General features: G+C 47.4%; 1 protein-coding gene across 1 annotated transcript; it reads left to right on the top strand.

The window, feature by feature from the left end:
• The first annotated feature begins 2480 nt into the window (after window positions 1-2480).
• Window positions 2481-8628, top strand: LILRA5 (leukocyte immunoglobulin like receptor A5). The gene is made up of 7 exons (XM_019014791.3): window positions 2481-2630; window positions 3026-3110; window positions 3277-3312; window positions 3499-3783; window positions 3931-4233; window positions 7873-7923; window positions 8072-8628. Exons 1-7 carry the CDS (start codon window positions 2628-2630, stop codon window positions 8206-8208), a joined length of 900 nt encoding a protein of 299 aa, XP_018870336.2. The 5' UTR covers window positions 2481-2627; the 3' UTR covers window positions 8209-8628.
• Window positions 8629-14218: the final 5590 nt, after the last annotated feature.

The following is a 14218-nucleotide window of genomic DNA, read 5'->3' as shown; positions in this document are numbered from 1 at the left end:
TAAATGAGGTCTTTGATTCCTTATAAATAAAAGCTAGGTATACATGATACAGTAATTGGTTTGAGTTCATTTATTTTATTTTATACCAACTTACTACAGAATTTCTTAATTCCAATTATTTTCAATTGATCCCCTCTAATTTACTAATAAAATGTACATAACTCACAAAAAAGTTGAAATTTCACTTTATTTCTAAATTGCATTCCAATTGCTGTCTCCCAGGCTGGAGTGCAGTGGCGCGATCTCGGCTCACTGCAAGCTCCACCTCCCGAGTTCACGCCCTTCTCCTGCCTCAGCCTCCCGAGTAGCTGGGACTACACGTGCCTGCCACCAGGCCTGGCTAATTTTTTGTGTTTTCAGTAGAGACAGGGTTTCACCATGTTAGCCAGGATGGTCTCGATCTCCTGACCTTGTGATCCACCCGCCTCAGCCTCCCAAAGTGCTGGAATTACAGGCGTGAGCCACCGCACCGGGCTGATTCTTCTCTAGTTCTTTTAGTTGTGATGTTAGGTTGTTAATTTGAGATCACCCATCACCACACCTGGCTAATTCTTTTGTATTTTTAGCAGAGACGGGGTTTCACCATGTTGACCAAGCTGGTCTTGAACTCCTGACCTCGTAATCCACCTGCCTCAGCCTCCCAAAGTGCTGGGATTAGAGGCGTGAGCCACTGCAACTGGCCTATATGTCTATTTTTATACCAGTGTCATGCTCTTTTGGTTACTATAGCCTTGTAAACTTTGAGTCAGTTAATGTGATGTCTCTAGCTTTGCTCTTTTTGCTTAGGATTGCTATGGCTGTTTGGGCTCTTTTTTTGGCTCAATATAACTTTTAAGGTTTCTTTTTCTAAGTCTGTGAAAAATGAAGGTATTTTTGTAAGGACTGCATTAAATCTGTAGATTGCTCTGGGCAGTGTGGTCATTTTAATCATAGTAATTATTCTGATTTATGAGAATGGGATGTTTTTCCATCTGTTTGTGTCATCTACAATTTCTTTCATCACTGGTTTGAAGTTTTCCTTGTAGAAATCTTTCACCTCCTTGGTTAAATATATTCCCAGGTATTTTATTTTTGTGCACCCACTGTCAATGGGATTGCCTCCTTGACTTGGTTCTCAGCTTCGTCATTATTGGAGTACAGAAATGCTACTGATTTCTGTACTTTGATTCTATATCCTGAAACTTTACTGGATTTCTTTATCAAATCTAAGAGTGTTTTGGCTGAGTCTTTAGGGTTTTTGAGGTATAAGATAATATCACCAGCGAACAGAAATAATTTCACTTTTTTTTTCCAATTTAGATGTGTTTTATTTCTTTGTCTTGCCTGATTGCTCTGGCGAGGACTTCCAGTACTACGTTGAAGAGTGGTGACAGTGCACATCTTTGTCATGCTCCAGTTCTTAGGGGGAATGCTTTCTACTTTTCCCTGTTTGCTATATTGGCTGGGATTTCGTCACCTATCGCCTTTAGTATTTTGAGGTATGTCCCTCTGTACCTTGTTTGTTGAGAATTTTTATCATGAAGGGATGCAGGATTTTATCAAATGCTTTTTCTGCACCTCTGTGACATAATCATAGAGACTGAAACCAGAATCCTCTCATGTCCCAACCGCTCATGTCTTAATCTAGTCTAGACATTAACCGTGATTGAGCCTCTCCCATGACCCAAGCACGGCTGACCCTCACATCCGCTGTGATGAATGAGGTTCATGACAACAGGCTCCACACAGGGAAACTGAGGCTCAGAGATGAGACAGTACTGCCCAAGATCACACAAGCCGTAGATAATAATCAGGAATTACATAGAAATCAACGCCCCACTGGCCGGGCACAGTGGCTCACGCCTGTAATCCCAGCACTTTGGGAGGCCGAGGTAGGCGGATCATGAGGTCAGGAGATCGAGACCATCCTGGCTAACATGGTGAAACCCTGTCTCTAATAAAAATACAAAAAAATTAGCCGGGCGTGGTGGCGGACGCCTGTAGTCCCAGCTACTCGGGAGGCTGAGGCAGGAGAACGGTATGAACCCGGGAGGCGGAGCTTGCAGTGAGCCGAGATAGCACCATTGCACTCCAGCCTGGGCGACAGAGCGAGACTCGGTCTCAAAAAAAAAAAAAAAAAAAGAAAGAAAGAAAGAAAGAAAGAAATCAACTCCCCACTCAGCAAACCAGAGCCCAAACCTAAGTAATGTACCCACAAAAATTAAAAAATAAATAGATACATAAGAATGAAAAATTTAAAACAAAGCCTAAGTAATTACTCCGAAAATGTTGAACATGGCTTGAGGTGTAGAGGGAAGCCCAAAGAAGCAGAAGGCACAGTGGAGGCAGAAACGATTCAGAGGTTTGTTACTGGAGGTGGGTTGGAGGTGGACGCTGTTGCAAAAAAAAAAAAAGGGAAGTACAAGAAAGAGAGTACTATTGGTTAGAAAGAAAACACTCCAGGGCCACTAAAGGGTCATGATTTCCTCCCCTATTTCGCTGCATTTCTCCTCTGTGCTCATTGCCACATGCAGCTCAGCCTGGGCTACACAGCCAGGTGTCAGGTGTGTCTCTGCTGATCTGAGTCTGCCTGCGGCATGGACCTGCATCTTCCCTGAAGCATCTCCAGGGCTGAAAAATCACTGACCATGGTAAGGACCCCGCAACGCTGAGCTCATGGACGGGCTGAAGGAGGGAGGGAGACCCCATGGGGAGGCTCTGAGAGGGAGGAGGTCACCCTCGCCTGAAAGGGGCTGACTCAGGAAGGCACCGGGTCTATTTGTGGCTGTGTCCCGGCTCTCAATGAGATAAAGATAAATCAGGCAGACAGTGGCCCGGGGAAGGGAGACCCCACTTCTGTCTGAAATGTCTGCAGAGAGCCTGGTGCCTGTAGTCTCAACTACTTCACTTCAGCCCTGGGGAAATGAGAGCCAGGCTCCTGGGGAGAGCAGTTCCCCTTTCTGTGGGCTGAGAATGAGAAAATCCTATGACAAGAAGGACCCAGCCTCCGAGCTGCCACACCCTGTGTGTCTCTCTGTCCTGCCAGGCACTGTGGTCTCATCCATCTGCACAGCTGCAGCCAGTGGGAGGAGACGCCGTGAGCCCTGCCCTCATGGCTCTGCTCTGCCTCGGTGAGATTGGAAGCCTCAGGGAAGGGGCACCCTAGTCTGGGAGGGACCCCACCCCATAACGAGGCCCTTGTCTATCAGGAAACTCCAGGGTTTTAGGAGGTTCCCAGGCAGGGGAGGACCTGCTCAGGCTTCCGGGGCAAATCCCTCACAGGGAACTCTCTTCCAGGGCTGAGTCTGGGCCCCAGGACCCACGTGCAGGCAGGTGAGTCTGTCCCCAGCTGTCCCAGGTCCCTCCTCCTCAATGGGGACAAAGGGCCACCCATGGGCAGCTGGGGGTGGAGACCGCAGTTCTGGGTGATTGATGGGGACGTCTGGAGGGTCCTGGGGCTAAGAGCTGGGATCTGAGGGGTGGGGAGGTCTTGGAGCCCAGACTCTGATTTCCTTCCAGGGAACCTCTCCAAACCCACCCTCTGGGCTGAGCCAGGCTCTGTGATCAGCCGGGGGAACTCTGTGACCATCCGGTGTCAGGGGACCCTGGAGGCCCAGGAATACCGTCTGGTTAAAGAGGGAAGCCCAGAACCCTGGGACACACAGAACCCACTGGAGCCCAAGAACAAGGCCAGATTCTCCATCCCATCCATGACAGAGCACCATGCAGGGAGATACCGCTGTTACTACTACAGCCCTGCAGGCTGGTCAGAGCCCAGCGACCCCCTGGAGCTGGTGGTGACAGGTGAGAGGACACTCTGGGGTCCCAGCCCCAGGCTCTGCCCTCAGGAAGGGGGTCTGCTCTCAGGGGTGTCTCCCTTTCACAGCCCAGCCCTGGGGATGATGTGGGAGGTGGGAGCCCCATTTAACACGGTGCCTCCTTCTCTCCTAGGATTCTACAACAAACCCACCCTCTCAGCCCTGCCCAGCCCTGTGGTGACCTCAGGAGAGAACGTGACCCTCCAGTGTGGCTCACGGCTGAGATTCGACAGGTTCATTCTGACTGAGGAAGGAGACCACAAGCTCTCCTGGACCTTGGACTCACAGCTGACCCCCAGTGGGCAGTTCCAGGCCCTGTTCCCTGTGGGCCCTGTGACCCCCAGCCACAGGTGGATGCTCAGATGCTATGGCTCTCGCAGGCATATCCTGCAGGTATGGTCAGAACCCAGTGACCTCCTGGAGATTCCGGTCTCAGGTGAGGAAGCCACAGTCTTCTCTAGTACAATTCAGGGAAGCCAGACAGGTTGTGGAGAGCCTTACAGGCAGGGCAGCCCCTGCTAAGAAAGACAAAAAGGGGAAGGAGAACACAGAAATCCTAGGGATGCAAATTCAGGGTGAGAAAAACAAAGCAAGGGCTGGGCACAGTGGCTCACACCTGTAATCTCAGCACTTTGGGAGGCCGAGGCGGGTGGATCACCTGATGTCAGGAGTTCAAGACCAGCCTGGCCAACATGGTGAAACCCCATTTCTACTAAAAATACAAAAATTAGCTGGGCGTGGCGGCACACACCTGTAATCCCAGCTACTTGGGAGGCTGAGGCAGGAGAATCGCTCGAACCTGGGAGGCGGAGGTTGCAGTGAGCCGAGACTGTGTCATTGCACTCCAGCCTGGGTGACAGAGCGAGACTCTGTCTCAAAAAAAAAAAAAAAAAAAGAAAAAGAAAAAGAAAAACAGAGCAAGGGAGACTCCAGAAGGAGGTTTATAGGAGGAACCAGCCCCTGCAGTCCTGGCTCCTCTACCCTTCCAGCTGTGTCTAGAAAGCCCTCCCTCCTGACCCCGCAGGGCCCTGTTGTGGTCCCTGGAGAGAACCTGACCCTCCAGTATCACTCTGATGTTGGCTATGACAGGTTTGCTCTCTACAAGGAGGACAGACATGACCTCCTCCACTGGCCGGCAGCCCCAGGCTGGGCTCTCCCAGGCTGACTTCCCCCTGAGCTTGGAAGTGACCCCCAAAGCCCCCTCATTTCTGACCTTGTGGGGCATCTGAGATGTGGCTCATCCTAGACCTAGAAAAGCAGCTCCCATCACTCACCCTAAGACCTGGTCTGCTCTTGCCAATAGCTATGCCTCGCAAGGGTTAGAAAGCCAAGAGGGGCAGCTGCAGGTACATGTAACCATATCCATCAGTGCTGGGGTCTGAGATTCGTGAGATGAAGCCACAATATTATGAGAAAGCAAAGATGTGTAAAAACCCCACTGTTTAGAATCTCCTCTCTCTCACACATCACACGAAGCGTTTCAGATTTTCTACTGAAAACCATGCAGCTTTACAAGACTCCCAGGCCCCTACCCTATCCTGCGGGATGAGTGATGAGTAGAGGAAGGAGAACAGACCTGGTCAGCAGGATTTGGGGTCCAGGCCTGACTTGGAACATGGGGAAGATGCTGGGGCTGATGGAGGAGGAAGAGAGGCAGGCGAGTTGGAGAGAGGACAGACGGACGCTCCCTTGGCAGCTCTCACTTCTCATTTCCAAGAGCCCCTGAGGATGGAGCCTCTTACCCACACCTGCGGGGTCCCTGAGCCCACTCAGGACAGGGGAGGAGGCTGCTCAGGCCTCGGTGGGATCTGACTGTGATGAGGCTGGAGTCCACGCCAGACCTGCTCCTTTAGAGAGAAGCACCCCAGCTGTGGGTGCCGCTTACACCGCCCCTCCTGTGCTCACCTGGAGGCCTCTGTGCTCAGTGCACCCCTGAGACAAAGGAGGGGCCAGGCACCTGCTCCCTGGAGGAAGTTAGGAACTTATTCACAGCACGTCTTGTCTGCTGTTCATTGCTGCTCTGCATTTTCTGGGCATACTTGTCTATTTTTTCTCTCTTCTTCTGAATCTTATAAAACAATATTTGAATATTTAAATTTGTCTCTTTAAGATATATGGATTTATGATTTAAAAACAAGTAATTCCACTCCCATTGTCCTGGGGGCATAATTCAATATTTACATTTGCTGTATAAAATTAGTTGTTAATAACAAGTATTTCTATTATTAATATATAAAATTGAAGTTTATTAATGAAGTTAATAAGTGTTTTCAAGTTCTGTTCATAAGAATGTGTACATTTAGACTAACTTAAAAAATTCTTCAACTACTTTAATTATTTTTAAGTGAAGTATTTGATTCATGTATATTTCTTTTTTTTGTTTGTTTGTTTTTGTTTTTGAGATGGAGTCTTGCTCTGTCGCCCAGCCTGGAGTGCAGTGGCGCGATCTCGGCTCACTGCAAGCTCTGCCTCCTGGGTTCACGCCATTGTCCTGCCTCAGCCTCCCGAGTAGCTGGGACTACAGGCACCCACCACCATGCCCGGCTAATTTTTTTGTATTTTTAATAGAGATGGGGTTTCACTGTGTTAGTCAGGATGGTCTCGATCTCCTGACCTCGTGATCCAGCCACCTAGGCCTCCCAAAGTGCTGGGATTACAGGCGTGAGCCACCGTGCCCAGCCTGATTCATTTATATTTCTAAGTAAGATATACACATGAGAAAGCTTTTAGTTTGAGTATATTCATTTAATTTCATTTTAGCTTGCTATAACATTTTTCCCTTTCAATTATCTTTCAACTGATCTCCCCAAATTTACTGATAAAATTTATATTAACTATAAGAAAATTGAAATTTTATTTTTTATTTCTAAACCGCATATCAATTTTTGTCACTTCAAGTATTAATATGCATGTAACTGCATCTTAAATAAATATCTAAAGTTTTACATATATACATATTTATGTATGGTTATATAAGTTACATCTGTATATAAGTGTAGGTATATCTGCATATATTTTTTATATGTATATCTACATGCTTAATGTATTTGACATGGAGGGCTTTCACATGTTTGTTATTGGTCTTCTCACCTAGATTCACACTTTATAAAAGCAGAAATTTTTGTTTGTTTGTTTGTTTGTTTGAGATGGAGTCTCTTGCCCTGTCGCCCAAGCTGGAGTGCAATGGCACGACCTGGGCTCACTGCAACCTCTGCCTCCCAGGTTCAAGCGATTCTCCTGTCTCAGCCTCCCAAGTAGCTGGGATTACAGGCAGGTGCCACCATGCCCGGCTCATTTTTTTATTTTTAGTAGAGACGGGGTTTCACCATGTTGGCCAGGCTGGTCTCGAACTCCTGACCTCATGATCTGCCCGCCTTTGCCTCCCAAAATGCTGGGATTACAGGCATGAGCCACCACGCCTGGCCCTAAAAGCAGAAATTGTTTTATGAGCCTCTGTAACACCATATATATATATATATATATACACACACACACACACACACACACACATTTATATACATACATATATATATATGACTGACTATATGAATAGTTAGCTGACTAGAGACTTATTGTATGATGAAACACCAGGTGAGGTGGTTGAGGTGGCGTGAAGCGGAGGCAGCTGTTTGTGATTCTGACATTCAGGAGCCCCTGAGGACCAACCCGTCATCCATGGAGCCTGGGTCCTCAGCTGGTGGATCCGTGAAACTCTCATCTCTGGGGGAATTGGCTTATGTGCTTCTGTGTCCCAGGCTGCACAGAGAGCACAAAGGGCTCAGTGACTTCTGGGGGCCACTTTCCTTGCAGATCCTGAGCTTTCACGGTTCAGGAAAGCTCTTTCCCAAATGACTCAGGAGCAAAGTTTAAATTCAAAGAACAAAGGAAAGCTGAAATAATTCAGTGAGGAGACTGGAGGGAACCCTGCTCCAGCAGAGGGAGGGTTTATGGAGGAACTCCATAAAAGTCATGTTGAGAGGCACAGGGAACTAGGAGAATGCAGAGCGCAGGGGAGAGGCTGGGCTCAGATTGCTTCAAGAACTTCTCCTTCCCCTTCCCCTGTTTTGATTTTCAGGAGCAGCTGATAACCTCAGTCCGTCACAAAACAAGTCTGACTCTGGAACTGGTGAGTGAGGAGATGCTCTCAGTTATGGAACTGGCACAGAGGGTCAGGTCCTGTCAAGATGATGTGGGTGCCCTGGGGAGACATCCAGGGGTCCTGGGTGATACTGATCTGCCCTGACGTCTGTGACCTCTTTGTCCACCAACCCCAGCCTCACACCTTCAGGATTACGCAGTAGAGAATCTCATCCGCATGGGCATGGCCGGCTTGATCCTGGTGGTCCTTGGGATTCTGATATTTCAGGATTGGCACAGCCAGAGAAGCCCCCAAGCTGCAGCTGGGAGGTGAACAGAAGAGAGGACAATGCACCATTGAATGCTGGAGCCTTGGAAGTGAATCTGTTGGTCCTAGGAGATTCAGGAAGACCATGTGAGGCCTATGCCATCTGGACTGTCTGCTGGCAATTTCTTTTTTTCTTTCTTTTTTTTTTTTTTTTTTTTTTTTTGAGATGGAGTCTTGCTCTGTCACCAGGCTGGAATGCAGTGGCGCAATCTGGGCTCACTGCAACCTCCGCCTCTCGGGTTCAAGTGATTCTCCTGCCTCAGCCTCTGGCAATTTCTAGAGGGAGGAATGGGTGTTTGAGTGCAGGGACACTGGTCTGGGGTGACCCATGGAGGACCATTAAAATGTGACACCTTTCCTTTCTATTAATGTTGACTTCCCTTGGTGGGATTCCCTTCTCTTCCCAGCCCGAGACATGAGGCTACATCCCACATGGCAGGCAGCGTTGGGTCCACATCTCTGCACACCTGCTTGCTCTGGTCCTTGGCATGTCACACAGTCCACTTCACTTCTCATTATCACACTCCCTGTGTGCTTTACTGAGCCTCCATCTCTTCAGTTCAGAGTTCCACACCTGAACCAGTAACTAAATCCATGGGAGAAGATCAGATGCCCTCCAGGAAAAGATAAATCCAAAATGGCGTCCTAACCTCCTGTCTGTAGCCTTCAAGCCCCATTCACTCTTTTTTTTTTTTTTTTTTTTTTGAGATGGAGTCTCTCTTTGTCACCCAGGCTGGAGTGTAGTGGCACTATCTCGGCTCATTGCAACCTCCACTGCCCGAGTTCAAGCAATTCTCCTTCCTCAGCCTCCCAAGTAGCTGGGACTACAGGCGCACGCCACCATGCCAAGCTAATTTTTGTATTTTTAGTAGTGACAGGGTTTCACCATGTTGGCCAGGATAGTCTCGATCTCCTGACCTCGTGATCTGCCCGCCTCGGCCTCCCAAAGTGCTGGGCTTACAGGCGTGAGCCACCGCACCCGGCCTGTAGTGACTGGGTTTCACCATGTTGGCCAGGATAGTCTCGATCTCCTGACCTCGTGATCTGCCCACCTCGGCCTCCCAAAGTGCTGGGATTACAGGAGTAAGCCACTGCGCCTGGCCTAGCCCCCTGTCTTGATTATATGCTCAGGGTCCTGGGACCAGGGTCATCCCTAGGATGAGGGTCCAGGGAGAGGGTCCTAGAGTAGAGGATGCGATGAGGCAGTGGTCCAAGGAGAGCAACTTAGAAAAGGAGAGTGAGAGGCCTGGAGATTACAAAGACCCACACCAAGAGTCTAACAGGAGCTGAGAGAGAGGAGGCCAGTCCCTCAGTTCGGGGTCCAGGACATGTGGGAAGGGGCTGCTTTGTACACACTGCAACCTTCATATTTCCTAGAAATGTACAAGAAACCCTCCATTTGTCTGAGCCAGGGCCCTTAGTGTCCTCGGGAGAGAACTTGACCTTGCAGTGCTACTCAGAGATCTGCTTGGGTACCTTCTGTCTGTCCAAGGACAGGTCACTTGTGCCTCCCCAAAGCCATCGATTGAAAGACATGGCCTTACTCTCTCAGGCCAAGTTTACACCAAGCCCTTTGACTTCAGCCCACAGGGGGACCTACTAGTGCTGTGGTCCACATAGTTCCTCCTTACACCCGTTGTCACTCCTCAGTGACCCCTAAAGATTTTGGTCTCAGTATAGGAGCTCCAAGCACCACATCCGTTAAGATTCTAAACCCTTAGCATGCATCCCTGTGCTAGGAGAGCCCTGGCCTGGGATAGAAGGAAGGAAAAACAGCAGGGACCAGTCATACAGCAATCCCATCTCAGAAAGGGATGAAGAAAGTCATGAAAGTCGGGGTGATTCTCACTCTCACTCCATGCCTTACCCTACTCGGGGGTCACAGAAGGTGCTGGGTGAGTGGAATGAGAAGATTTGAAAAAGTTGGGGGCCAACCTTTGAGCAAAAGAGATGAAGCTGAGGAACAGAGCAAGAGGCACCACAACCCCACCTACTCCTTCTGTCCCTGCCCCAAACAGTCTGTGGGATCTGCAGCTCCTCACCCTCATGGACTCACTTCATGTTGGCTGAGCAACAAGGTCCTCACAGACTACAGGAGTCACAGTCTCCTGCAGCTCTGGGCTGAGTTTCTCAGCTTATTCTTCTGCCCTTGAAGTCTTTACAAAAGAGGTTGTTTCCAGAGAGCCTGGGAAGGAAGGTAGAGATGAAGGGAGGGAGCCTTATTTTCCAAGCAGCATTGAGGTCTTTTGTTCCTGCTGGGTGGTCAGTATGAGGTGAAATGTGTAAAGAAAAAGATGAGCATAAGGATAGGAACAATAGACACTGTGGATTACTAGAGGGTGGAAGAGGCTTAAAAACTACTTATTGGGTATTATGCTCACTAGTTGGGGGATGCGATCCGTACTCCAAACCTCAGCATCAAGCAATATTCCCATGTAAGAAATTTGTACTTGTACTCCCTGTATCTGAAATAAAAGTTGGAAGGAAGGAAGAGAAAGAAAGAAAGAAGGAAAGAGAGAGAAAGAAAGAAAGGAAAGAAGGGGAGAGAGAGAAAAGAAAGAAAGAGAAAGAAAGAGAGAAGGAGAGAAAGAAAGAAAGAAAGGAAAGGGGAGAAAGAGAGAAAAGAAAGAAAGAGAAAGAGAGAAAGAAAGAAAGAAAGAAAGAAAGAAAGAAAGAAAGAAAGAAAGAAAGAAAGAAAGAAAGAAAGAGAAAACGAACAAGAGGTCCAGCTGAAGCGGAGAGAGGAGTGGACCCTATTCCTTGCCCCTGTCCATGGTGCTGATTCCTAGGGATTGCAAAGATGCCCCAGGCACCTGTGGAATCAGGTCCGCAATCAGAAGAGCAGACTAAAAGGTCCCTCTTATTCTGTAGGACAAGTGGGTGGGTAAGCTGTTATTGTGAAGGACAAGTGGGTGGGTAATTCACAGAAAGTCATAGCTTGAAGTGGAGATGGCTCAACCACTCTAAGATAGACGCCTTTAGCAAATTCTATCTAAATCTGGGATAGTACTCTTCCATCCATCAAAGGCAGAATGCCATCCTTGTTTCCAAAAGGTATCTCAGTTCTAAACTTCTGTACCAGTAACTTCCTGGGAAAGAACGTATCAGAATTCACTTTTTCTGTGACTCCTGTCTACTCTGGACATATTTTGTCTCCACCATTAACTGTTTTCATCCTGTGGAGGTAGGAATAAAAGCAAGATAGCAGTTTTCTGATTAGATTTCCATAATCATCATGTTGTCACCCTGGCAGGAGAAACCACAACACTGAGTACTTGAAAGATAATCTCTCCTGGGTTTGAAACTTCCTGTACAGTGGCGTGATCTCTGCTCACTGCAACCTCCGCCTCCCGGGCTCAAGCGATTCTCCTGCCTCAGCCTCTTGAGTAGCTGGGATTTACAGGCGTGCACCACCATTTCCGGCTAATTTTGTATTTTTAGTAGAGACGGGGTTTCACCATGTTGGTCAGGCTGGTCTTGAACTCCTGACCTCAAGTGATCCACCCACCTCGACCTCCCAAAGTGCTGGGATTACAGGTGTGAGCCACTGCACCCGGCCACATATCTCCTTATTCTAGTTATTCTCAGAGAGTATTCTGTGTATGTATATTTCTCTCCATCCAATGATTTGAGATGCATGGTTTTATTGTAGATAGGTTTTTTTCTCATTTTATGTCTTTATTGATTTTTACTTAATTTATTGCACATCTGTGAATACAGATCTATGTTACTTCACAGCACTTATTAAATTTCCTCATAATCAAATAAGTGTTGTCCACACTAGGAAACTTTCTGCATATTTGTTGAATACTTCAATCAGCTGATCCTATATTGAATAATATTATTTTTCTGGATCTTCATATAATGACCACTTTCTCATTTTTTCGTTCTTACCAAACCTGTCACATCCTCAAAGACATTTTCCATGACAAAGTGGGTAAAGTGATTCTTGCCCACCTGTATTCTCTAATAGTCCTTGTATTAGGTTAACACACATTCGAGATCTCTAGGTAGCTTAATTTTTTTGTCCATGTATCCATCTGCACATGTTGTTTTCTAATTTATCTCCTTAAAATTTTTTGCTTTTTTCTCATGAGTTTCTACATTGAATTAACAATGGGAGATTTTGTTCACTGTAGTATTTCTTGCTCCTGGAAAAGAGGCTTGGATGCAGCCCGGCATGGTGGCTCACACCTGTAATCCTAGCACTTTGGGAGGCCGAGGTGGGCGGATCACCTGAGGTCAAGAGTTCGAGACCAGCCTGACCAACATGGAAAAACACTGTCTCTACTAAAAATACAAAATTAGCCAGGTGTAGTTGTGCATGCCTGTAATCCCAGCTACTCAGGAGGCTGAGGGAGGAGAATCGCTTGAATCAGAGGCAGAGGTTGTGGTGAGCCGAGATTGCACCATTGCACTCCAGCCTGGACAACAAGAGCAAAACTCTGTCTCAAAAAAAAAAAAAAAGGCTTGGATTCTAAAATCATTCTCTCATTCATCGCAAAACAGGACAGATGAGTGGACCCAATCATTAAAAGTGAGGCAGTGATTATTACTTTTAATAGTAGTAGTATTAAGCTACACTGGACCACAGAGATAATTAGATGAGGCAGAACAATAGAAAAGGCAGTGACAGCCTTCAGCTCTGTTGTACCCTGGACTCTGGTACAATCTAGAGTCCCACATACGCATCTCTGAATTCTGTATTGACAGATGAAGAGTTACTAGGGGTATTTACCTTAAGGGGTTAAGCATGGGTTTAGCTAATATGGGAACAAATTGAAGATGAGAAAGGAGCACTGTTAAGTATTCCTGTATCTTTGAATTCCTTTTTTCTGTCACTGAGTTGTGGTTGCAAAACTAAACTCTTAATATCCCCCAAACCGAGAGGTTGGTGGTGACCTCAATGAGGCCCAAGAACTTGAACAAATTTGAGGAAGGAAATCATACAGTGCTCCATCTGAGGTGGAAGTTGAGGTTAGCAAGGATGGTTACACAATTCTCCCATGAGAAGGGAAGAGAGGTCCGGGTGCGGTGGCCCCAGCACTTTGGGAGTCCAAGGCAGGTGGATCATCTGAGGTCAGGAGTTCGAGACCAGCTTGACCAACAAGGTGAAACACTGTCTCTACTAAAAATACAAAAATTAGCCAGGCGTGGTGGCAGGCCCCTGTAGTCCCAACTACTCTGGAGGCTGAGACAGAAGAATTGCTTGAACCTGGGAGGCAGATGTTGCAGTGAGCTGAGATTGCACCACTGCACTCCAGCCTGGACAATGGAGCAAGACTCCATCTCAAAAAAAAAAAAAAAAAAAAAAAAAAGAAGGGAAGAGAGTTGTTATGAAGGAGCCAAGACAGGGGAGCAGGAGTAGAATGGCCCCAGCTGCTCTAATCCTCCCATGCTCTTATTCATAGGAGTCCTTGATCCTCTCAACCAGCATCCACCAAGTATAGTTTCAAAGTCAGGAGTAACTACGACTTCCCTTTCAGGAGTGTGAATGTGTAAACACCCATCCAGGCTCCCAATGTGAGTGCAGCCTGTCTGGCCCCCAGTGAATGCCCTGTTCTGTCTACTGACCATGCCCCTTCAGACTATGCAATGGAGAATCTCATTCCAATGACCATGCTGGCTTGATCCTGGCGGTCTCTAGGGGATGATCTTTCAGGCTCAGCACAGCCAGAGAAGGCCCCCAAAGGCCGCCAACATGGAAAGTCAAGATGATTTTGGATTGACTCTTCGGTTTGGAGAACTTTGAAAAATCTGCATCAGAAAAGCTGTGCTGGCCCTAGAAGAATCTGGGAGAGCTGGAGGCACGTTCTGTGTGAACGCTGTGCTGAAGGATTGAAGATAACTACTATTTCTTTTAGGTGAAGGGTATGCAAGAAGAAGTTAACCTAACATTGATGAGGATGCTAACTTTAGAAGGACTTGTTTGTGAGCTTGATTCTTGGTTGGCATCTAGGAACTTGCTTCTAGCATGTCCCCTGTATTACTAAGAGACAACGTGAGGTTGTGTGCC

Source organism: Gorilla gorilla, chromosome 20, assembly GCF_029281585.2.
Source record: "Gorilla gorilla gorilla isolate KB3781 chromosome 20, NHGRI_mGorGor1-v2.1_pri, whole genome shotgun sequence".
Taxonomy (NCBI): Eukaryota; Metazoa; Chordata; class Mammalia; order Primates; family Hominidae; genus Gorilla; species Gorilla gorilla.
This window is presented reverse-complemented; position numbering and strand designations above follow the sequence as displayed.